The sequence below is a fragment of the Callospermophilus lateralis genome, chromosome 11 (assembly GCF_048772815.1).
Source record: "Callospermophilus lateralis isolate mCalLat2 chromosome 11, mCalLat2.hap1, whole genome shotgun sequence".
NCBI classification, from domain to species: Eukaryota; Metazoa; Chordata; class Mammalia; order Rodentia; family Sciuridae; genus Callospermophilus; species Callospermophilus lateralis.
This window is the reverse complement of record NC_135315.1, coordinates 24,936,840-24,963,291: the sequence shown is the minus strand read 5'-3', so window position 1 is coordinate 24,963,291 and position 26,452 is coordinate 24,936,840. Positions and strand designations below refer to the sequence as shown.

Here is a 26,452-nt window from a genome sequence, read left to right as displayed (position 1 = left end):
TGTTTTGTTTTTTGTTTTGGGGGGTGCTGGAGATTGAACTCAGGGGCTACTGAGCCACATCCCCAGCCCTATTTTGTGTTCGACTTAAAGACAGGGTCTCATCGAGTTGCTTAGCACCTTGCTTTTTTTTTTTAGAGAGAGAATTTTAATATTTATTTTTTAGTTTTCGGTGGACACAACATCTTTCTTTGTATGTGGTGCTGAGGATCCAACCCGGGCCGCACGCAGGCCAGGCGAGCGTGCTACCGCTTGAGCCACATCCCCAGCCCAGCACCTTGCTTTTTGCTAAGGCTGACTTTGAACTCACAATCCTCCTGCCTCAGCCTCCTGAGCCACTGAGATTACAGGTGTGTGCCACTGTACCCGGCTACATATAAGTTTTGAAATCTTAAAAGTAACCTATTTTAATGAATTCCAAGATGTTTTTCTTCAGTGGTGTTGTTTTATAGCAAGAAATGATCTTTCCCTTTGACATTTAAACATGCTCAATGCTCTCCTATCTTTAAAAGCCAAACTCATACCTTTTTTCTATTTTATGTCCTTCTGCCTCTGCTGATCATCACCTTTTGTCTTGTCCTCACCACACTTAACTCTGTAGGGCTAAGTGGGCCCAGAAGGCAACCTTGACCCTTTTGCTAACTAACACAAGACTCCCATTCTCCCAGGGAGAAGAGGCTGGTAGGACAAAGGGATATTCATGTTAAGGAATTATTCTGGTACTATATTTTATGGTTATTTTTTTTCTATCCTCATTGTTTAGCAGCATTTGATACAGGTGACCAATTCTTTCCTGAAAATTAAATATATAATTTGTTTGTTTGTTTTTAATCACTTGTCTTCTGTGCTCTATAATTTAGTGCTTTTATTTGGCCTCACTGTTAATTTCTTCTCTCTTCCTTGGTAGTTTTGTCTGTCTTCTTTGGTAGCTCTTTCTCCTCTATTTTTGGAGTACACTATTATTTGGTGTTCTGCCCATTTCTCTATTTACCTGCCTTCCTAGTCCCCAAATATATATATTTTTTTCTATATGCTGATGTCTCCCCAATATAAATACTATTCAACTTAGAGTGGCATTAGGTCCTGATGAACAACTCACTGTAGATTGAAAATATTATAAGCGAAACTGCATTTAATGCACCTCACCTACTGAGCATCACTGCTTAGCAACATAGGACTGTGTTGTTTCCCTTTGTGGTTGTGTGACTGACTGGGAGCTGCAACTTGCTGTTTTGCCCAGCATTACAAGAAAGTATTGTCTGCATACCTGTAGTCCAGGGAAAGGTCAAAATCCAAAATCCTTTTTTTTTTTGGTGCAATGGGTTAAACTCAGGACCTTGTGCATGCTAAACAAATGCTTTACCACTGGACTCCAGTGGTAATATCTCCAGTGAAATGTTTCTAAAGAATTTGTATCACTTTTACATCACTGTAGATTTGAAAAAAAATCTTAAATTATCTTTAACCATCACTATGTAACTGTAGTCCTGACTTCTAAATTGGAGACTCTTACATTGACTACTTGACAACTCTACGTAAATGTCTAATTTGCATCTCAAACATTATTATATAAATTAGGATGCTTTGAGCTCCAAATAATAGAAAATACAACTAAAATTTATTTGAAAACAGGAAAATTTACCCTCACCAGTAACAAGATGACTTAGTCTAGGATTGGTTTAAATTTGTGGTTTAGCAGTATAATTTGGGACTCATTCCTTCCACCTTTCTGATTTGCCTTGTTCTGTGGTCACCTCTCATCATGGGTGCAAGATGACATCCAGCAGAAAGGGGTAGTTGTCTCTTCCATTGCTTCTTAAGAGTTAAGAAAGATCTCTTAGAAGCTTCTCAGTAGATCCACTTAAATTCCATTGTTCAGAACTTGATAATGATCCCATCTCTAAACCATTCACCCACAAAGTAAATGTATACATACAATTTTCATACAAAATGTAATGATAAGTATAATAGAGATAGAACAGGAGAGTGGAAACACACATATAAGGAAGAGGTGACAGGATTTGGGGAATTTCATAAAGACCTTCCAAGATAGGTGGTGTTTGAACTAATTATTGAAGGATTAGTGAAATTCATTTGATAGCAAGGAACATAAGGGCCAAAGGGGCAGGTATACTGATGACTGGTATACAGAAATTATATGACATGTTTGGGGAACATTGAATATATTCTTAAGGCTGGTACTTGGGGTCTATGGAGGGAAGGTGAGAAATTATGTTAAAAACATAAGGTGAGGGGTTTATTGTTTGATTTGCATTGTTGGGAATTAAACCTGGGGGGTGCTTTCCCACTGAACCACATCCCTAAACCCTTTTAATTTTTGTGTTTTTTTTATTTTGAGACAGGGTCTCGCTAAGTTTCTCAGACTATGCTCATGCTTGCAATGCTCCTGCCTCAGCCTCCCAAGTCACTGGGATTACACCTGGCTGAGACGTCCAATCTTGAAGGAGGTTTGCTCTTAACTTTTAAAGTGGTTATCATTGTAAATAAATTTTTGCAATATTTAGCAAAAACTTTATCTGGTTATTATGCAAAAAACAGAATTAGGTACTATCTCTGAATTTGAAGCTTATTATCTTTAAAATAATAAAATAATGTGCCTTCTTATCTCTCCCGCCTATGTTTTCCCATTAAATATAGGTATGAAGTTCTAATTGTCTAAATTGTCTGTGATCCTTTTCTTTCTTCCCCGTTCACATCTAAAGAGCAGATTCTATTCATCTCCTCTTCTTGTTCTCTCTGCCACTGTCAGTGGTACCCATATTTATCAGCCTTCTAATCAAAAGTCTTTATTTCCTGTCCCTATTCTACTTTTATGACTTTATCACCTACTAATAATAAGGTGATAATGTCCTGTATGATTTCTTTAGGTAGGCCTGTATCTTCACCCCCTAAACGGACTGTGCTGAATCGTGAACATGACATCTCTACTCATATAGTCCTCCCCTTAGCATAACATGTCTTTTAATATCTCTCTGTCTTTTCAGATCTCTCCCATTCTTCAGGACCCAGCTCAAGTCTCTTCACATGGCATTCCATAGCATGTCCAATCTACATCCTTTATGACCCTTTAAATAATCATGTGCCACCTTTTGAAAAAAAAATCAGCATTTGTTTTATTTGGTAATTGTGACTTTTTGTGTGTGTATAAAGTCTTATTTACCTACCAACTTTTAAGCTTGTGATATAGGGTGACTACCATAATTATTTGAAGGAATAAATTAGCAACATCTCCTGATATTAGATTCTTTGAACTTTATTTTAGATGATAGTAAAAGCTTGTGAATGGATGGAGTATAGGAATTGAATAGAAAATGTTTATTGTATAAACCCATTTTATCTATAAACTTCACCTTTATATCAGAAAAGAATAAACAGTTGATTTCTCTAAGGTAGGGAGGGAAGACATGGGCATTTACATACAAGCCCCTATGTGACTAGCATCAGTTTTAGTAACACAGTCCCATCACCGCTTCTAAGACTGTGAGATTCTAGATGTCCTGTGAAGATTCATTAGCTATAGCTTGCTAGAGCCAAACTCTAGGAATCAATCTCTTCTCTGTGTTCAACTGCACTTCCTGAAAGGTAGGCAGGATCCATTGGATCAGTTTACCAACACCCAATGTTGAACATCTTTATTTAGTACAGTTTTGCTCTGTGTTACCTATGGAGTAGTTGGGCACATTTGCATTTAATTTTGACAGTGTGGCAATGTTACCAGACTTTATTTTATTCATCCTATTATGTTCATTTTTAGAAAAGGAATGATTAGAGAGAAGTGGCAAATGGATATGCCAGTTAACTAAGGCTTCATTTTCATGAATTTCTTCTATGCTCTATTTGGTACTTGATTGAATGCCTTTTTTTTTGAACACTGGGGATTGAACCCATGGTCTTGTACATGCTAGATAACTGCTCTACCATGAACAACATCCCCAGCCCTTTTTGAGACAGGGTATTACTAAATTTCCCAGGCTAGCCTGGAATTTGTGATCCTCCTGCCTCAGCTTCCCAAATCACTGGGATTACAGACATGTGCCACCATACTTGGCTCTCAGATGCCTTCTGATTAAGGCAGAGGATTGAATAGAATCATCCAAGAAATAGTGTTAAGTGTGGTCACTTCCCTCTTCTCCTTGAAAAAGTATGGTAAACCCAATATTGTTTTTGGAAAAACTTACCTGTTCCATGGGTAAGGTTGTAGGCTCAATCCCAGTAGGGATCAAATTTATTTCAAGACTATGTTCTATTCCCTTTACCCAGGTGTCCCCAAACTGAGATTTATAAGCTAATTTTATCTTCAGAGAATCAAATGGAATTCATGGGAACACTTTACAGTTTAACCAAGACACTATGATTGGCTGTTTTTGTTAGTAAAGAATAAGCAGTGTGGCCAAAATGTAAATTCTTAGGGAATATATATATTTTTGAGCAATTAAAGAAAGTATGGCAGTGTGAAGTGAGGTGAGGGGGAAATATATCATAGCTCTTAATTTAACAGATTGGGAATTACCTGTGTGGCAATAAGTGACCAGATAAAATAGGCAAGAGATTAGTCACCAATAGTCAGTACAAATTGTGGAGCATTAAATGTCAGTGATGGGAGGGAATTCCTCAAGCTATGTTTGAAAAAACTGAAGGCTAGAAAGGGAACCTACCAGCAGTATGGAAGAGCCCCAAATAGAGCCTGTTGAGATCCTCTGACTCTCCATACACCCATGATGTTATTTTTCCTTCTGTCTCATTGCATCAGAGCTGTTTGGGCTAGTTTATACTTTATGAAATAGCCAGTAAATCAAGAATGACATTTATCATAATTTATTTTCATATAATTTAACTGCTTCAGATCACCTTTGGCCTGTTAGTGTCATTTTACTTATTTCTATTGAGATATAATTCATATGCTATAAAACTTACCTTTTTAAAAAGTGTGCAGGTTTTGTGTGTATTCACAAGGTTGTATAACTATCACCAGTATTTAATTCCAGAACCTTCAAAGAAGGTTCTGCCCCAAAGAATCCTAGAACCCATTAACAGTCACTCACTATACCGTCCTAGCCTCTAGCCTCTGATTTACTTCTGCCTCTATGGATTTGTTTATTTGGGTCATTTCATACAAGTAGGATCATATGATTATGTGGTCTTTTGTGTCTGGCCTCTTTCACTTAAATGTTTTCAGGGCTCAGCCATGTTGTACCATGCATTAGAACTTCATTCTTTTTTATGGCTGTTAGTCTTCAATTGTATAGTTATACATATCCAGCTGAAGTATGTATATTTGGATTGTTTTTACTTTTTTGCCTATTATGCTTCTATGAATTTTATGTTCAAGTTTTTGTATGAACATATAGTAATATCTTCAGATCTCTTGGGTATATGCCTAAAATTGGAATTGGGTCATGTAGTAGCTTTTAACTTTTTGAGGAACTGCCAAACCTTTCCATTGTAATCATTTTATATCCCCACCAGTAATATGTGAGGCTTCAAATTTTTCTGCATTCTTGCCAATATTTGTTATTTTACAATGTTTTATCATAGCCATCCTAGTAGGTATGAAATGGTATCTCATTGTGGTTTGGATTTATATTTCTCTAATGACTACTGATATTGAGATCCTTTCCTGTATCTTTGGTTATTTGTGTATCTTCTTGGGACAAATGTCGATTCAGATCCTTTCCCCATTTTAATCTGGATACTAGTGTCTAGATACTAGATGCTTATCATCCAATGCTGCTGGGCAGGTTATGTTTCAGTTTTTTTGAGCCATGAGGGATTCATTCCTTATGGGATTCATTCCTCAAGGAATTCCCTTCCGTCACTGACATTTAATGCTCTACAATTTATGCTGATTTTTTAATGACTAATCTGTCTAATTCATCTGGTCACCTGTTGCCACATAGTTTATGAAAATGATTTACAAAATTTTCCTCATTCTTGGGGCTGAGGTAGAGGCTCAGCGGTAGAGCACTTACCTAGCATGTGCGAGGCCCTGGGTTTGATCCTCAGCACCACATAAAAATAAATAAGTAAGTAAATAAATAAAGGTATTGTGTTCATCTACAACTAAAAAAAAATTTCCCCATTCTATGTGTTGTCTCTACTTTATCGATAGTGCTCTTTGATGCACAAATGTTTTTAATTTTATAAAGTTCAATTTATTTATATTTTTCTTCGACTGTTGGATTTCTAAAACTTCTCTTTCTTCTAGTCTTTCCCCTCGTTTCTACTACCTCATGTTCCTTGTGCAACAATGTTTGCAACAAACTTAAATTACATAAACCTCTGATCTGCCATCCATAATTTATAACTTCTTTAGGAAAAGATCTTCTCAAATAGGGGAGGAGAAGGGAGCCAGCACTGCAAGCCTCCTCTGTAAGGAAGGAAGTGGACCTATGGGATCAGTTAAGCCTTCGCAACAGCCCTTAGAGGTGTAGGCACTCATATTTGAGTTTTATAAGGGAACACGCACTAAGATTCCATTTATCTGTCCAAGGTCATAGGCCTGGTTAAGTAGCATATTGGGATTCATACTAATCTCTGAGGCTCTTCTATGCTTCCTCCCTAAAAACAGACAGCATCTGCAGACCTTGTACAGACATTCCTGTTTATAGCTGTAAGCTTTTTATTCTGTTAATTCATTTTTTATTATATATGTGCTGTAGAGATACAGAGAATAGAAATATAGGGAGAGAAGGAAAAATTTCAGTTTGCAAACTTCATCTAAATATACATCACAAATAAGGAGGGGTAAGGTCTGTTTTCTGACAGTTCTTAGCCTGGATTTTGGGTCCCTAGGGGATTTGTGGTGGGTGTCCGAAATTGGGCAAACTTCTGAAACAGCATTAAAATTTTGTGGTTATTTGTAGGAAGGGATTTGTAATATTTCTTTCCTTTTTTTTTTTTTTTTTTTTGGTACTGGGTATTGAACTCAGAGACACTCTATCACTGAGCCACATCTCTACTTCTTAAAAAAAAAAATCAATAAGGTAAAAAAAAAAAAAAATTTTTTTTTTTTTAATTTGAGACAGAGTCTTAACCAAGTTGCCCAGATTGACCTCATATTTGCCATCCTTCTGCCTCCTGAGTAATTGGAATTATAGGCGTGTGCCACTGCCTGGCTGAGAATTTGTAATTTTCAAAAGAATCTCAAAATTTTGTTTTTAGAATTTCTGCTAAGGAAAGAAACATACAACCTTTCTGGAAAGAAAATGCCAAGTAGTGTGTTAGCAATTTGTCCTTTTCTATTAGCCATGTTTTGGGTACATTCTGGTTTGCATTAAATCTTCCCATCTGGTTTCAAATATTTTTGTTTTCAAGTATCTATGTATACCTGTTGACTTAAGACTGTTAAGATCTTTTCAAAGTGTTACTTTTTGAAGTATCAAAACTTTCTTTGTTAGTGAGAAAGCAATAGCAACCCTTTGACTTTGTGTAGATCAACTATATTTAAAATTTCAACATTTCCTCATGTTATTCATACATCTAAAATATTTGTGATTTAAAAAAATTGTAATATATAAGAATACAATGAGGGTGTTTCTTATTTTCATTTTCTACATGAGTTTTTAATTCAGATTTCTGTTGATCCAGTCAAGATTGACATCTCTCATGAGAGGTGATAGGCAGCCAGAGTATGAACATCTGTACCTGCCTGATGAATACATTTCAGTTCTACCCAAAGGTGATACCTCTCAGAGTTAGGAAAAAAAAAAAAAAAAGAAGGGTCACAGACCTTTTAAGTCTGGTTTTTCTTATTAACTTATATTTTGTCTATTAGAGTTAACAGTGATCAAGGATCATATAAGCCATCTTGAAATGAACTACTGTATTAAAAAATTTCATTCCTGCCAGGCATTGTGGAATATGCCTGGAATCCCAGCGACTCAGGAAGCTGAGGCAGAAGGATTGCAAATTTGAGGCCAAGTTTAACAAATTATTGATGTGGGGTCTCAAAATTTTAAAAAGAGAGGCCTGAGGATGTAGTTCAATGATAAAGTACCTCTGTGTTCAATCCCCAGTGCCAAAAAAAAAAAAAAAAAAAAGTAAATAATCTCATTCCAGAAAACAACTTTTGGTCATATAGCTAGACTGAGATCTCTCAAGATTATTTGTTGGTACATGCATGCCTGTAATCTCATTGGTTCAGGAGGCTGAGGCAGGAGGATTGTGAGTTCAAAGCCAGTCTCAGCAATTTAGCAAGACCCAGTCTCAAAATATAAAACAAAGGGCTGGGGGTGTGGCTCAGCACTTAAATGCCCCTGAGTTAAATCCCCAGTATATATATGTGTGTGTGTGTGTGTGTGTGTGTGTGTTTTATAGATATGTTCTGGTGATTTTTTTAAAAAAGTTTATTGTGAATTATAATTATACATAATAGTGGAATTCATTATGCTATATTTGTACATGCACATCATTTGATCAGTCTCATTTCCCAGTATTTTTTCTTTCCTTCCTCTCCTTCCTCCCTCAGATCTAGTTGCTTCTATTCTACTGATTTTCCTTCTATCATCATCATCATCTTTAAGGGTACTGAATTTTATTTAAGCCAGATTTTAGTGGAAAAGATAATGGTAATATACGCAAAACATTACCTTCCTTTAAAAAAAGCCCCTTTGGGCTAGGGATGTGGCTCAAGCGGTAGCGAGCTTGCCTGGCATGCGTGCAGTGCTGTGTTCAATCCTCAGCACCACATACAAATAAAGATGTTGTGTCCACCGAAAACTAAAAAAAAAAACAAAAACAAAAAAAACCCAGCTCCTTTGTTTAAATTACATTTCTACTCAAAGATGATGTTTAGGAATAGAATTGAATAATAGAAAATGTTTTGAAATGCATTGTGATCATGTAGGTTCTGCTTAGTGGTTGATTTCTTCTTTGAGCCTGGTGGACTCATTGATGAAAGTTAAGGTTGCTTAGATTGTGTGATAAGTAATACACACAGTTTTGTTGTTTTGCATGGAAATTGTTGAGGATTGATAGCAATTAGGTAGTACCTAGGAGGAGCTCCTTGCTTACCCTCTTCTGGTAGCTGCACTTGCATATTGTCAAGGAAACACGATAGCAGCCTCATTTAAATGCACATGTAAAAAGCTACAGTGAAATTTTATTTTTATAAAAGCTTTGTTTGAAACTAAAAGTGACAGGCATTTCTCAATCCATTTTTACAAAGAATGGGTTAAATGGACTGCTTAAAAATAATTCTTCGACATTAAATTTTTATTAGATGAAAATTACATTAAAATTAGTTGTTTTCAACCATTTACTGTAGGCATCTAAGAATATAGTGCTTATCCAAAATATGGCCCAGTATTGTATATCATTTGAGGGTTTTGTTTGTGTAAAGTAGATTTATGCATGTTAGTGTTGTAGCTTTCCTAGTGTATTCTAGATTGATATTGTGAACACCTTTGGAAGTGAAGGACATTTATAAATAATGCCTCTGCTACTGTGACACAGAACCGTTTTTCATTGTAAATTTTGTTTCTGTAACTTCTACTTTACAGAACATATTCAAAGCCCACAAATTTATTTAGGTTTTATACATTTTATTCATTTTGTTGCAAAATGAACTAAAACACAATTTAAATTAAATCCTTAATTTGTCAAAAGTAAACCAGGCATGGTGGTACATGCTTGTAAGTCCAGCTACTTGGGAGACTGAGGCAAGAGGAGTGCAAATTTCATAACTTAGCTAGACCTTGTCTCCAAATAAAAGAGCTGGGGATGTAGCTCAGTGGTAGAGTGCCCCTGGGTCCAATTCCCCAGTCTCTCTCGCACATACTCATGCTCACAAAATAATTACTATACAAAACAAACTGCAAGTGGATCAAATTGAAAATTGGCATGTATCCATGTGAACCAATCTTGACATTCAGGGCATTCAGATGAGAGGTGTGACCCTTAAACACTATAAATTTTTTAAACTTTATGTTATTTAGTTTTTGTTTAAAACCTAAGTGGATCTTTTTGCTTAGCACTAACTGAATTAGGAGAGTATGGTATACTGGGACTAGGAATTTTCTAACCACAAGTCTTGCACTTGCTCCATCACTTGCCAACAATGACAACGGGAAAATTGTTAAACTGAGTCTCAGTTGTGAAATAGAAACAACAGTCTAAGTCATCGTAGGGCATTGATACTTAAGGAAGTAAAATTCTGTGAGATTTCATTCCTGTCATTTCCTTCCTTCCTTTCCTTCTTTCTTTCTTTTTTTTTTTTTTTTATGCAAGATGCCTACCTCGCTTTTCCCATCTATCTGACTTCTGCTTATCCTTTAAGACTATCTTCATCTTTGTCTTATCCCTGAGGCTTCCATTGACAAGTTCATTACTTTTTTTTTTTTTTTTTTTTGGTACCAGAGATTGAACCTAGGGACATTTAACCACTGAGCCATATCCCCAGCTCTTTTTTTATATTTTGAGATTGGGGTCTTGCTAAGTTGCTGAGGCTGGCTTTGAGCCCGCAATCCTTCTACCTCAGCCTCCTGAGTTGCTGACATTACAGGCATTTGCCACTGTACCCTGCAAGTTTACTACCTTTTATGCCAGTTAATCACCTCATTTTCTGCACTGCCAAGATACGTGTTATATGGGCAGGTGTATTTATTTAACACTTAGAGTAGTGCTGTGACTGAGTACTCTCACATTCATACCAATAATAATTCTATGAGGTAGATAGTGTTTATATCTCCTTTTTATAGATGCACAAAACAAGACATACATAGGTTAAGTAATTTGCCCAAGCTCCCCTACTAGTAGGTGTTGAAGCCATATTTTCTTTTCCGGTGCTGGGGATCAAATCCAGGACCTTCCACATATTAGACAATTACTTTGCCACTGAGCTACCTTTCCGGTCCAGGAGCCAGATCTATATAAGCAGTGTCGCTTCAGAGTTTTTGCTCTTAACCACTTTGCTGTTTTTTTGTCTGTCTTCCCACATAGACCTTTGATCACCTTTATGGTGGTTCGGGCTCCTATAATCCCTAACACATAGTAGACAGTTAATAAATAGTTAACAAATATGTGATAAACATGATTTATCATATTTATAAACTATATCACATAAATGCAAATTATTATAATCACCATATGAATTTTATAAGTCAGAGAGTAGAATTTACCAAGGCTTCTCAGTTTTGCAGTTTGTTTTCTTGGCTCTCATTTTTCAGGTTGGTAGACTACTAAAATATAACTTGGTAAAATTTAAGGATTGACAACCAAAAATTGAATTAGAAACGAACTCTAGTGCCAGGAGTGGTGGCATACACTGTAATCCCAGTGACTCCTGAGGCTGAAACAGGAGATTCACAAATCTAAGCCCAGCCTGGGCAACTTAGCAAGACTCTGTCTCAAAAAATAATAATAATTCAAAATAAAAAGTAAAAGGACCAGGGATGTATCTCAGTGTTTAAATAAAATACTCCTGGGTTCAATCCCCAGTGCCATAAAAAATAAAATGAAATTATATAGCAGTTTAGCATCGTAAGTAATCTTCGAATATATACCATTGGGTGTACTGAAAAGTTGCTTATTATTAAAGATTATGTTTAAGGAAAAAAACAGATCAGGGTGAGATTTCATTCATTTCAGACAAAGAGGATGTACTACATTAAGAAAAAATAAATAGGGCTGGGGTTGTGGCTCAGCAATTGAGCCCTCGCCTAACACATGCGGGGCCCTGGGTTTGATCCTCAGCACCACATAAAAATAAATAAAATAAAGGTATTGTGTTCAACTACAACTAAAAAATAAATATTTAAAAAAAGAAAATAAATAAAATTTCACTGTGGATCTGAGTATTTAGCAGGGAAACTAAATATTTTTCTCATAAGAACACATCCTTATTTTTAGAAAGTTAAAAAATTAGAATTCATATATTTTAAATTGTCTTTTAGTCAATACTGACATATCACAGAATTTAGTATAAGAACATTTGTACTTACTTTTTTTTTTTTTTTTTTTTTTTGGTACCAGCGATTGAACCCAGGGGTGATTAACCACTGAGCCATATCCCCAGCCCTTTTTATTTTGAGACAGGGTCTTGTTGACTGGCTTAGGACCTCACTAAATTGCTGAAGCCGGCTGTAATCTTGTGATCCTCCTGCCTTCACCTCCTGAGTCACTGGAATGTGCCAATGTGCCTGGCTTCTACTGCCTTTTTAATTTTGAGACAGGATCTCACTAAGTTGCCCAGGCTGGCCTTGAACCTTCTCAGACTCCCTGAGTCACTGGGATTACAGGTGCATACCACTGTAGCTGGTTTATGCTCATTTTCTTCTACTTTAATTTTTTTTACTTTTTTAAAAAAAAATATTCTGTCTTGCCTAATTGTATATTTTTCTTACTGTGTTTGCTACTTTTGCAGAAGACTTCTCACTTCATTCTTCATATTAGAAAAGTTTGTTAATGACACATTTGCCAAATAACAACTATTTTCAACATCTCTGGATGGTCAAATTATTTTTTAACATCTACCACATGCAAAACAACTGGCATAAAGTAATGTGAAAGTTTAGAAGAGAGAAATAACATGTATTGGGAGGCAATCTGGAAAAACTTTATGAAGAATAGTACATTTCAGAAACACTTTGAAGGGTGGGTATTAAAATTTTAGATGGGCAGAAATGAAAGCAAACAAGTTCATTTCTAGCAAGAAAAATCAGAATGACATAATGGTGCAGGACATTCCTGAACATGTGGCAGTTTAAATTGTTCAGTTAGCAAAGAATACAGGGCTTGTAGAAAGAAGAGATGGCCAGTTATTGGGGATGAGGATGCAGCTAACTGGTAGAGCACTTGCCATAGTAAGAAGTCTTCTGCAAAAGTAGCAAACCTTTTGAATAAAGCTTCAGACCATTGGACTGGAGTTTTGGCTCAATGGTAGAGCATTTGTATATCGTGTGAGGCACTGGGTTTGATCCTCAGTACCACACAAAAATAAATAAATAAAATAAAGGTATTGTGTTCATCTACAATTAAAAAAGTATATGTATATGAAAATAAAGCATCAGGTCATTCCTATCACAACAAATAAGTGTCACCCTGTCCTTCTTCCTAGTGGATCATTCTTTTTGGAAGAACTCTGCTGATATGCATTTATTTTCCCCTCCTTGTTCCTTTTAGTTTCTTTATAGCTTTAGTTTTGGCTTGCTCCTCATGGATAGTTTTATGTTTTAGAAACTCATTCATCAGGACCAGGTTAGGGAAGGGCAGGGGTGGTTCAAGCTTTGAAAACAGATCAGTACAATTGGTTTGGAAGGAAATGGAATAAGTGGAGGTAGCAGATTAATATGACTTACCAGGTTGCCCTTCCAACTTAGAAACACTAGTCCAAGTGGAATCTTTGTAAAGTAAAAGGAGGATGCTTAGGTATATATTTTAATAAGGAAAAAACAAAACTGTTGAATTTGGAAGAAATTAATTATTAAAGCTTTCCAGGAAACAAAATTATTTCCCTTTAAATTTTTTTTAGTCGGAGTCGGCTGACCATGAACTGAACCTCTGAAACCATGAGCCAAAATAAACTGTCCCTTCTCTTAAAAAAAAAAAAAAAAATTTTTTTTTAGTCAAACAATGATTTTATTGCTTGAATACATAAACAAAATTTATCCTACCAGGGCAGAGGAAAACCTGCTTGATCTTGTGATATTGAGCCAATCAGTGAACACAGCTCTCTATCAGAATTCGATGAAATTTAGCATCCTTATCCTTTCTGTTCCTCTCAAGATGCCTTGGAACAACAATTGCTTTCTTAATTAAATGGTAGAGATTTTTAGGAAGATGAAGAACAAGTCCTTTGGAGTTAAGGATTCTCAAGATTTTATTGCTGCTTGTAAATGCTGTGCAACATAATGTGAGCCCCTCAGGATCTTGTGAGTGAATCAGGCTCTTGGTCAGTTTGTAAATCAGCTCCTTCGAATCATCAAATGTCAACTTCAGCTTGGTGAGGACGCTGATAGGGCAGAGCCAACTGGGACAGGCCCTTCCCAGGAACATGCATGTATAATGGTGGTGGTCTCAGATTCCCTTTTAAAACTAAATTTAAGTAAACTTTTTTTTGTGTGTGTGTGTGTACTGGGGATTGAACCACTGAATCACATTCCCTGCCCGCCCCCCTTTTGTTAACTATTTCATTTAGTTATAGTTGGACACAATATCTTTATTGTATTTATTTACTTTTATATGGTGCTGAGGATCAAATCCAGTGCCTCACACGTGCCAGGCAAGCACTCTACCACTAAGTCACAATCTCAGCCCACCACCAGCCTTTTAAAATTTTTTTTACTATTTTTTTTAAGCTTTTAGGTGGACACAATATTTTTATCTTATTTTATGTGGTGCTGAGGATCGAACCCAGTGCCTCATGCATGCCAGACGAGCACGCTACTACTTGAGCCATATCCCCAGCCCTAAATTTTTTGTTTTGAGAGAGGGTCTCACTAAGTTGCTTAGAGCCTTGCTAAGTTGGTGAGGCTGGCCTTAAACTTGAGATCCCCCTGCATTAGCCTCCCAAGTTGCATGTGCCATTGTGTCTGGCTTCAAGTAAATATACTTAAAGACAGTAAACTTGGTTTTTTTAGACTACTTTAAAAAATGGCATTGAAAAGAGCACATTCTGACAAACTTTATTTTACTCTCTGCAATATACTATTGAATATTTTTCTTAAAATTGTATTTTTCGTAAGCTTTTAGAGTGCCAGAATTAGTTGCTTATCAATTTTTACACCTACATTTTACACACCACATTCTCCCACAACCCCACAAGTTGTTTATGTTAATTATAGCAAGACACTAAGGCATGAACCACTTCATTTTGGAATTCATGTTATGATACTGAAGATGATCTCTAAGAACAGGTGAACATGCTTTGTGTAATGCCACTATAGAGATTTCTCTAGTATCATGTCTTAGAGTTCAATGTATTACTTAAAAGAGTCTTATAAGAAACTACATTAAGGTGATCTGTGGTACGTGGGGTTGAGGATACATTGAGAAAGTAGGATCTTGGAAAATGGAAGGTCCTAATTTCCCTAATGTGTTTTTGGTTTTGTAAAGTCATTGTATTCTTAGGAAATATTTTAAGTTTTCTGGAAAGAGAATAAAGGAAGATTATCATCAAAGCTCAGATAAGGGAAAAATTAAATGAAGAAAGTAAAATGTGGGCAGAATGTCCATGTGTTTTGATGTGAACCCTTAGACTACATCTTGTATTGTGACTGTGTGATTTATTCATGATTCTTTTGAGTTTTTCTGATTTTAATAGTATTGAGATGTTACTTTCATGTTCATGTGGGAATGTATATATGTGCTCATCCCTTAAAATGATGAATAAAGCACTTCAATTAGAATTTTTAGTAGAAACGAGTCTTCTTATTTATTATCATCATCATCTCATTTATTTTGTTTTTTTGTTTGTTGGTAGCACTGGGGATTGAACCCATCTCTACCACTGAACTATATCCCCAGCCCTTTTTATTTTGAGACAGGGTCTCACTAAGTTGCTCAGGCTGCCCTCAAACTTGCCATCCTCCTGCCTCAGCTTTCTGAGTAACTGGGATTACAGTTGTATTGGGATTACAGTACCCATACCCAACTATTATCATCTCATTCATTAAGAAAGGATTCCCTGGGGCTGGGGTTGTGACTCAGTGGTAGAGCACTTGCCTGGCATGTGTGAGGCCGTGGGGTTCGATCCTCAGCACCACATATAAATAAATAAATAAAATAAAAGATCCATTTAAAACTAAAAAATAGGGGCAGGGGTTGTGGCTCAGAGGTAGAGTACTCGCCTAGCATGCATGAGGCACTGGGTTTGATCCTCAGCACTACATAAAAATAAAGAGAAGTAAATGAAGGTAAAATAAGATGTTTTTGTTTTTGTTTTTTTTTTTTTAAAAAAAAAAACACTAAAAAATAGTTAAAAAAAAAAAAAAGAAAGAAATGATTCCCCTATGAGTTCAACCCTTTATATTTCTATTTTTTAACCTTGTACATATTAATTCCATTTTTTTCTGCTGTCTAACTCAAGACTAAGACAATTAATATGTTATTATGTATATATGTGCACAGAGTACTACATTAGTTAGGTCATACTGTGGTAACAAGCATGACCTAGTTAATGAGGTCCAATCTAAGAGCTTGAAACAATGAAGAATTTCTTTTCTCTCACTACATCAGCTGGGGAGCTCTGCTTTTATCATTTGGGCAGTGATGCAGGCTGATGGGAGGGTTATATATTAGCAATTAAATACAGTAGCTCAGAAGTGACTAACATCAACAGTTCAAAAACCAATGTACACTACTAGTCATGTAGACCCATAACTTCAGGGAAGCCAGGAAGCATGCTACCTCTGTGCCAGGGAGACAGACAGCTGAAAGTACTTGCTGAATGACACATCTATCCCAGTCCATCTTTCTAGTTGTCAGATATTTGGTCTACTGACTCTTAAAGCAAAACTTACTTCTTTCCCAGGCTAAGATACCTCAACTTCCTATGCAATCACAGCATTAAGCTCAAAGTCCAGAATCTCAGAGTTTTGCAAGAGTGTAATGCTTAGTGGTCTGTTAGTGAGGAGATGATACATAGTAGTCTTTTCATTGAGTCTAGATGTTGCTTTTTTGATCCAGAAACTTTGAAAAGAAATTGACAAATGATTTGCTGTTCCTAGTACATTAAACAATATGATAGCAAACAGCAACAAAATAATAAAAATAATTCTTGTTTGAAAGAGGTGGAAACAGGAAACATAGGAGTCTACAAAAAATTCTGAAACCCTTCTGAGCAAAGAGAGTTCACTTATATGGTTTTTTTTTTTTTTTTTGGTACTGGGAATTGAACTCGGGGGCACTCAACCACTGAGCCACATCCCCACCCCTATTTTGTATTTTTATTTAGAGACAGGTTCTCCCTGAGTTGCTTAGTGACTCTCTAAGTTGCTGAGGCTGGCTTTGAACTCACAATCCTCCTGTCTCAGCCTCCCGAGCCACTGGGATTACAGGCATGCTCCACTGTGCCTGGTCACTTGCCTTTTTTTTTTTTTTTTTTTTAATCCCTAACTTCATCCTTTGGACCGTCTATCTCTTCTTCCTTCTCCTTCTTTTTCTTTCTTCTTTCCCCTCCTCCTTTCTTTTTCTTCTCTGCCCCTCACTCTCCTCCCTTCTATTCCCTTTTCCTTCCTTCTTTCCTGTGACCCTCCTAAACTGTATCTGAAATGGACAGTGGGTATTGTCTTTAGGAGGATGAACACTTAGCCCATTTCCTGCCATAGATGCTTGGAAACCCATCACTCATTTTGGTCTTGAGCAGTCAGTCTTTTAGCTCCAGCTGGTGGGTTCTTATGGCAGTATCATCTTTGTAGGCTGCTTTTTTTTTTTTTTTAAATCTATGTCCAGTCACCTCCATGTGCCTTAGCCATATCCATGACTTTTTTCTAGCCATACTTCTGATATTGGCTGCGTAGCTCTGCTTCAGTGGTTGCATACTTCTTCCTTCTCTTAATTTTGAGTACAGGTGCTTTTGTTCCAATGCCATATATATGTCTTCCTCAAAATATGCACAATTGAGCCATAATTTCCTCATTTGAATAGAAAAAAAGTATCACTACATCTACTTAGATGTCAAGTAAAACCTGGTGGCATTTATCATCATTCTTTTCTGAAATTCCATTAAGTGAAAGTAAAATAATTTCTTTTAGGGAAAAAAAATAAATCTCTGAGGTCAAAGAAATGGGAGAAAATTTGGAAGAGAAGACAATAAACAAAGGCGACAAATAGTCACAAACTACACAGTCCCAAGCAGTATACTGATTTTAAAAGTTCTGATACTACTGCATTGTATGAGAGGAGAGTTGAGAACAACAACAAAAAAAAATGAGAAAATTATAATGTGAGATGAGGTGTAGTGCCTGAAATCGGGGGGGGGGGGGGAGTCAAGAAATAGAAATATTAATAGATAAAAAGGTAAGAATTAAATATCAAGGAAGAAACAGCTAAAATGGCATTATTGTCTCTGAGGAATGGGACTCAAAGTAGCTAAAGTAGGGCCAATATATTTGATTTGTGAAACTATGGGTGCTTCTTTAAATGTACTTTGATTAAAAACAATCCCAAAGTTCTGCAGTAAGTATAAAATAGAATCAGTAAATCTTTTGCTGTGCCCATGCGTATGGCAAGCATTCTTCCCTTTTGTCAGCTCCACAGGGTCTATGCTCACAGTAGTGTTCATATGACTCAGTGGTTAAGTGGTTGGCTAAACAGCAATGTGAGGCATGTCACAAAGCAAATAGTGTGCCCTTCTAGTCTTTTTTTTTTTTTTAAATGGATGGTTTTATTTTTCTTGGAATCATATCAACCTGATGGTTACTATTTCTTAGAATTTAGACCTCTGTGCAACTGACACATGAAAAAAAAATCACCTAGTTATTGAATAGATCTACCGAGTTTTCAGGCAACAAATTTTAAAATACTTAACAACTTTGAAGTCACCCTATTAAACCTGCAAACAATTACATCTATATCTAGTTATAAATTTTTTTAAAGCCAAGGGTATTTTCTTTCCCTTTTATAATTATATCAATTAGCTGCTTTATTTCCATGATTCCCAGGGCCTGTGCCACCACCACTTTTCTTGAAATCCCACTGTAGTTGATGTGGTGACTAATGCTGAAAGAAAGCCAGCTTATTTGAAGCTCCTAAGTGTTTCATGATATTTTGTAACTGGGCTGTGGACTCTGTGCAGACACAGGCCTTGTATTCTGCCTTGTCAGTGTGTCTGTAGCATCTGGGATAACAAATGCTATGCATTAGTAGGTGTTTATTCATCAGATCCATACTGTGTGATAGGCACTGTGCTAAGCTCTGTAGAAATCTGGGTGAGCTGGACGTCCTAACAGAAAATATTTTTGGACTCCTGTAAGCCAGTGAACTAATGGCCCATGCTGAACCATCTAACCATATAAAGCATTGTATACGTAAGGAGCTTAATAATTTTAACTTATGTTTGTTATGTTTTTAATTTTAAGTTGTTATTGTGATAAAAGCCATAAAAAGGAAATGGTGATATCTGATTTTTTTTTCCTCTTTGTTTCTCTTTGTAGATAAGATGCTCCAAGTTCCTTGCAGCTCTCTTCAGAAGAAAATCACCTGTGCTCTGCTCTTGCCATAATACCAAACCCTTTTTCTTATGTTTTGGTGCTGTGACACTGGAAGAATTGCACACAGATTCCAGTAATATCTTTTTTTCATTTAAGTAATTCTCTCTGAATGGAAAAAGATTTGAGTCCTAATAATTACTTTATTTTAAAATTAATTCTCTATACTCTGAACTGCTTAATAAATTGGGCCACTTACCCATGAGCCACACAGCCAGTTCTTGTCAGGAACTGGTTGAAAACTGTGCTGTGCATGTAGCAGGGATGGCACAAGAAGAGAGCCGCCGTGGTCAAGTGCCATCTACTTTTTATCATGGTGCCAACCAAGAACTTGACCTGTCCACCAAAGTGTACAAAAGGGAATCAGGAAGTCCTTATTCTGTGTTAGTGGACACCAAGATGAGCAAACCACATCTCCATGAGACGGAGGAACAGCCATATTTCAGGGAGACAAGAGCAGTGTCTGACGTGCATGCTGTCAAAGAAGACCGGGAGAATTCTGATGACTCGGAAGAGGAGGAGGAGGAGGAGGAGGAAGTCTCTTACAAAAGGGAGCAGATCATAGTGGAGGTAAACCTTAATAATCAAACATTAAATGTATCTAAAGGGGAAAAGGGTGTCTCTTCTCAGTCCAAAGAGACTCCTGTTCTTAAGACGAGCAGTGAGGAGGAAGAGGAAGAGAGTGAGGAAGAAGCCACTGATGACAGCAATGACTACGGAGAGAATGAAAGGCAGAAGAAAAAGGAGAAGATAGTGGAGAAAGTCAATGTTACACAAAGGCGATCGCGGAGAGCTGCCTCTGTTGCCGCAGCTACCACTTCCCCTACTCCCAGAGCTACCAGAGGGCGTAGGAAGAGTGTAGAGCCACCTAAGCGTAAGAAGCGGGCCACAAAGGAGCCCAAAGCACCAGTCCAGAAAGCTAAGTGTGAAGAGAAAGAGACTCTGACCTGTGAGAAGTGCCCCAGGGTGTTTAATACTCGATGGTACCTGGAGAAGCACATGAACGTTACTCACAGGCGCATGCAGATCTGTGATAAATGTGGCAAGAAGTTTGTCCTGGAAAGTGAGCTGTCCCTTCACCAGCAAACAGACTGTGAAAAAAACATTCAGGTAGGTCTTATCACCGAGAGGGCAAACTTTCCAGGATAGAACCTGGCTATTCAGATTCATCTGGTGTCTGCCCAAGAGAATAAATACAATAGGAGGCTGAAGGGACAGATTTCACCAATTTATCATTTTAGAAGCTTCTGCTTGGGTCTTTTCAAAACCAAGGCTTAACATTGTATTTCAAAAGCATTACATTTAACTGATGCTGGACTAGTGGGAACCCAGGTACACTGGAAGGGGGATCTCTTAGAGATGATTGACGAGGACGTAAAGTCAGCATCGACTTTGCCCTGAGAGTCACTGTTGTAGGACGTGTGATATAATTCATTCTGGCATCTTTTCTGTCAAGGTGGGAAACGTTGAGTAAAGGTCAGGAGTAGAGAAAGGTACCTTTCTATTTAAAAGGATGCCAGAATGTAGTGCAGCTGATGGGGACAAAAACCATAATGACGCAGACCGGTGGAAATGGAAGACCTCCAGGAGTGAGTTTGCTTTTTACCAGTGGAGAAATGACAACACTAAATTTGTCAAGAGGCTGAGCCCAAGGGAATATGCAAACTTTAAACAGAGGCTGAGTTGGTTGAAAATGTTGCCCACCTGCAGTGGGATTTCGTAATGCTACTGTACAGTATTATTAAGGTAACAAAACATGGTATTCAAACCAGGCTGGAGTCTTGAAAGGACTGTTGTGGTAGGTTAAGAAGTGTGCTAATTATGTTAGGTTGTGTGGATTGCAGCTATATTGTTTGCATATTAATGGATATTCATAAAAGGTAAGTCTTTGAAAGTCTAAGATGTGTACAGTAGAAATATTTTGTGCTGTATTTAAGATAACCTTTTAAAAGATAAATTGTTTTACTTTGTTTTTTGGAGTGCTACTCATGTTAGTGATCATTTTTAATTTTTACTTTTCTTTTATTGCTTTTAATCAACTGAAGTCATTGCCTTACTTTAAAGTGCATTTTTAAAAATATAAATTACATTTGCTAAAGATCCACTGTTTTTCTGGTCTTTCAATTGTGACTTGATTTTGACACGTGGTAAATAAAAGAAGATTTGAGTCATGGCTCCTCTGTCTTTCAGCAACAGCCAGTGCCAGTGAGTGCACTCTCTAGGGTGTGAATTGGTTACAGCGTTTAAAGCCAGCGGGAGGGTAATGCTGCACCCTAGGGGTCAGAATTGGATTCCTTAATGATTCATGTCTAAAAAAGTGTTCCTGATCTTTAGTTATAGAATACTTTGCTTAACTTTGCTTTTAGTTACAGGATAAAAAATATTTTAAAGATCTTTTTTTTTGTATGTGACTTGCCTTGCTATTTCTCATCATGGTATGTTAAAATTTGTGTTTATAGAGTTTGCAGAGTAACTTTTGGATATTGTTTTTCTTTAACCAGAAATATTTTATTTTGTTGCTCTATTCTAAGCTCCATGACATAAGAGACTAGGCAGTGTGATGTCTTTCCTACAGATACATGTAAGACAGATCTGGAACAGGGCTGTAGGGGAAAAGGAGGAATGATGCTAACAGTTTAGAGGTTATACTAATTTCTACCAGAGGGAAATGTTTAATGGAGTAGATTAGATTTGGGAAAATACAACAAAATCTCACTTGTTAATGAGGGCTCCAAATGTATTGTCTAAGGTATAAAAATATTTTTGTACTTCTGCAGATCTATAACCATTGCTATATGTTGTTTTATTTTTATTTATCATAATTTAAAATTAGTTTGTGTTCTCTGGTCAACGCCTATTAACTGCATAGTGAGTGCCTCACGTGTGAGAGGCAGCCACCCTGGGTAATCCACGGACTAAATAAACCTGAGGTTCTTTTTGTAGGTACAACACTAACTTGATAATAGCAGTCACATCTTTGATATTAGTGGAACTTCCACTTCTTGTTTTACTTTTTGCAATTGTTATCATACTCCTAAAGGCTCTCTAAAAGATGCATCTTGTAAAATAGAACATACAGGTGTTGGTGTTGGAATCTGGACTCCACGGTGGAATAGCATTTGTTTAGATTCCGGTTTTGTGCTGTGAATCTAAAGCACATCCATTTCATCTGCCAGGAGGCCAGTATGGCTTTCTGCCATAAATAAAGTAAATAAAGATTATTTCTATTTATCCTGCTCAGTGTGTTTCCTGTAACAAATCGTTCAAGAAACTCTGGTCCCTTCATGAACATATCAAGATTGTCCACGGATATGCAGAAAAGAAATTTTCCTGTGAAATTTGTGAGAAGAAATTTTATACCATGGCTCACGTGCGGAAACACATGGTTGGTAAGTTTTTTCTGCTTCTTTCTCTCACACCTATAATTTCCTCTTGTTCCTTGGTATGCTTTATGCTCTGGATTGGGCAAGATATGTGGAACTGCTGTACTTTAATCAGTTTTGACATGTTGAGACTAAATACAGCATGTTTTCAGTAAGCATCACCAAATTGGATAGTGTAGTTTTCCACACCCAGATTTCTTTTTAACTTTGTTATTTTTCTCTTCAGAGTATACTATTAAAGTGTCACCAAAAAAAAGTGTAAAAAGTTAAGATGGCATAGTTACCTTACAGTACATCTGGCTTTCAACTTTGAGCTTTTTTGGTGGAACTATTTTGAGTATAAGTGTGTTCTATGTTGCAGCACACACGAAAGACATGCCATTTACATGTGAAACCTGTGGAAAATCCTTTAAACGCAGTATGTCACTCAAGGTGCATTCCTTGCAGCATTCTGGAGAGAAGCCCTTCAGATGTGAGGTAAGGACTATGTCGCCCCATAGGCCAGGCCTAGAGCTAACGTTGTATAGATGGTGCAGCAATGAGAGTGAGGTGCTGAGGTACACGGTGCATGGCCGCATGCCACAGAAGCTTCAGAGGCACACTGAGCTTTGTGTGCACTCTCACTTCCAGGAAGAGAAATGTCCTATTTAACACATGGTTAACTCTCTTAGGTTAACTTGGGAATAGCATGTAATGACTTATTTTTTCTTTCTCAGTGATTCACAGAAGTTGAGTATGCTCCAGTAATAATTATATGGAAAAAAAATCCCTTTTATTCATAACTCAGCTGCAGAAACATAGCAAAGCCAAATAGCTGACACGAACAGGTTCTATTTTGAGTATGAGAAATAGACCTAATGTCAGAGATTGTGTTAAGCTTCTGTGATTGGCATTAAAAAATCTTCACTATGTCCAATGCAGAACTGTGACGAAAGGTTTCAGTACAAGTACCAGCTACGCTCCCACATGAGCATCCACATTGGGCACAAACAGTTCATGTGCCAGTGGTGTGGCAAGGATTTCAACATGAAGCAGTACTTCGACGAACACATGAAAACACACACTGGTAAGGATTTCTCAAGTACTTGTTGATAATCACCCGTAGGTCTGATCCTGTTTTAAATCTGATCCACAAATTTTCATCCTAAGTGAAAAAAATTCAATTTTAAATAAACCAAATACGCAAAAATACAGATTCATAATAATTAAAAATTTAGCTTTCATAACTTTTAAAAAGGTTTATTTGTGACTGCCTTTTAACTGTGGGTTTATTTAAGGAAGTGGGTTCTTACTTGTGGTTCAGGAACTTCTGAAATCTTGCTTTGTATATACATATTTTATTTTTCTCAGGAAAATGTTCTGGGTCTTAAAAATTGAAGGACCCTTACTACTTCAAATAGAAGACCCTCTGATATTCCCAAAGTTTGATTGAATTTTTGTAAATTTCTTTTATTATTATTATTATTTAGTTGTAGTTGGACACGATATTTCACTTATTTATTTTTATGTGGTGCTGAGGATCGAACCCAGGGTCCTGCACTTGCAAGGCCAGTGCTCTACCGCTGAGCCACAACCCCAGCTCATGATTGGATTTTATTCATTAAAAGTTTGCTACCTTTCAGGAACACATTCATTAAATGAAGCTAAATAGATTTTAATCACTTTGTGGTTTTAGGGACATGGCTTCATAGCATGCCTTTGAACCCTGTCACCACTTGATTATTCAGATTGTAGGGAACTGGATAAATTAATAGCTCTCCACATAAATACTATCATTATTTTACAGTGTGAACTTGATGTTCTGGGGTTACCCATCTCTGCACAAATTGAAGAGCAGATTGAAGAGCATGAAAGAATTTTAGATTTCTAAGTAAAATCTAATCAGCAGAGTAGCAGAACTAGAAAGAACCTTAGGAGATTATCTTGCTTAGCCTGCTGTTCTTTTTGCTTAACTAGTGGTGAGGAAATTCTGCCCATGGCAGGATCTCTTTGGTTCCCATTTCTCTGTTGAAGTCCAAAGAAAAATGCCTGCTTGGTAGCTTTCTTTCTTATTCAGAACAGAGCATCCTCAGATTGTAAGCATTGGGCAAGGTGAAGTCATGAAGTGACTTCATTTAGTTACATTAGACCCCCAAAATGATAATAACTGAAGATATAGCTCAAGTAAATAGCAAGATCTATCAAAGTGTTTAACAGAGTCTCATCTTCACTGGCTCTTAGACTCTTAGTTCTAATTGAATCTCTTTAGGATTTAATTTTTCAGTTACTTGGCAGGAAACAATGGAATTAAACAGAACTTTTTTAATATATATTTTTAGTTGTAGATGGATACTTTTATTTATTTTTCTATCCATCTATTTATTTATTTATTTTTGTGTGGTGCTGAAGATTGAAACCAGGAACTCATATGTGCTAAGCACAAGTACTCTACCATTGAACTACAATCCCAGTCCAGAACAGAAGTTTTTTGACGGCAGAGGTTGTGTTGCATTCACAAAGAGTGTTCAGCTCATAGGTTCTTGGTAAATGTTGCACTATTGAAAATGGCACCCAACACTAAGTTTGCCTCTGCATTCACCTCTTCTCTGCATGTTTCCCTGTGTGTCTTTCTCCTTGCTCCTTCTTCCCTCCTTTTCCCATTTTCTTTCTTTCCTCCCCTTTATCTTTCTATTTATTCTTCAGACCTTTAAATGTCTACAATATGAAACGAAAGTGTATATTTTATAATTATTTTAGTTATAAATATAATTTATGCTAAATATTTTTCTTTAACCAAATAGGCTAGCTGGGGCTGGGGATGTGGCTCAAGCGGTAGCGCGGTCTCCTGGCATGCGTGCGGCCCGGGTTCGATCCTCAGCACCACATACAAACAAACAAAGATGTTGTGTCTGCCGAAAACTAAAAAATAAATATTAAAAAAAAAATTCCCTCTCTCTCTCTCTCTCTCTCTCTCTCTCTCTCTTATCTTGAAAAAAAATAGACTAGCTGAACATTTCGTATTTTTTCTAAAGGAATACAATTCACTTAAATTTTTATCTTTCTCCTTAAAAGGGTGATATATACCGGGCACAGTGGTGTTTGCCTATAATCCCAGCAACTCGGGACTGAGACAGGAGGATCACAAATTATTGCCAGCCTTAGCAATTTAATGAGACATTCAGCAATTTAACAAGACCCTTCTCAAAATAAGAAAGTCAAAAGGACAATTTAGGGAGGCCCTAAGCAACTTAGTGAGACCTTGTCTCAAAAATAAAACCTTAAAAAAAGGCCTGGATTGTGGTTCAATGGTAAAGTGCCCCTGGGTTCAATCCCCTGTACCCCTCCCTGAAAAAAAACAAGTAATATACATTTATTAAATTATCAGAAACTATGAAAATCACAAAGTAAAAATAAAATCTTTGTTGGGTAGGGTATTGCACACTTGTAATCCCAGTGATTCAGGAGGCTGAGGTAGGGAATTCACAAGTTTGAGACCAGCTTGGGCAATTTAATAGGATCGTGTCTCAAAATTAAAAAAATGAGATCTTATCTCAAAATATAAAAGGGCTGGAGATATAGCTCAGTGGTAAAGCTCCTCTGGGTTTAATCTCCAGTACCAATAAATAAATAAATAAATAAAATCTTACCTACAAGACCACTGTTAATGTTATAGCATGCATCCATTTTTAAAAATGTTCTAATTTTTAATACATATAGACATACATAGTATGCGTATGTGTTTCTGTGTTGATATGAAAAGTAATGAAACAAGGGACTGGGTGTGGTTCAGTGGTTGAATATGTGCTCAGCATGCATGAGGCCCCAGGTTCAATCCCTAGCAGTAAAATAAAATAAAATAATATAGTCTTTATACACTAGTGTAACCTGTTCTTTATCTTACTACGTCATGTTATTATCAGCAATGGA

General features: G+C 36.7%; 1 protein-coding gene across 2 annotated transcripts in view; it reads left to right on the top strand.

The window, feature by feature from the left end:
- Znf652 (zinc finger protein 652) overlaps nt 1-26,452 on the top strand; it is a 60,870-nt gene that overhangs the window by 20,087 nt on the left and 14,331 nt on the right. For both annotated transcript variants that reach the window (XM_076871335.2, XM_076871334.2), the window contains exons 2-5: nt 19,110-20,273; nt 22,405-22,552; nt 22,908-23,023; nt 23,468-23,612. In XM_076871335.2, the coding sequence (XP_076727450.2) occupies nt 19,365-20,273; nt 22,405-22,552; nt 22,908-23,023; nt 23,468-23,612 (1,318 nt within the window). In that variant the 5' untranslated portion in view covers nt 19,110-19,364. The remainder of the gene's footprint in view (nt 1-19,109; nt 20,274-22,404; nt 22,553-22,907; nt 23,024-23,467; nt 23,613-26,452) is intronic.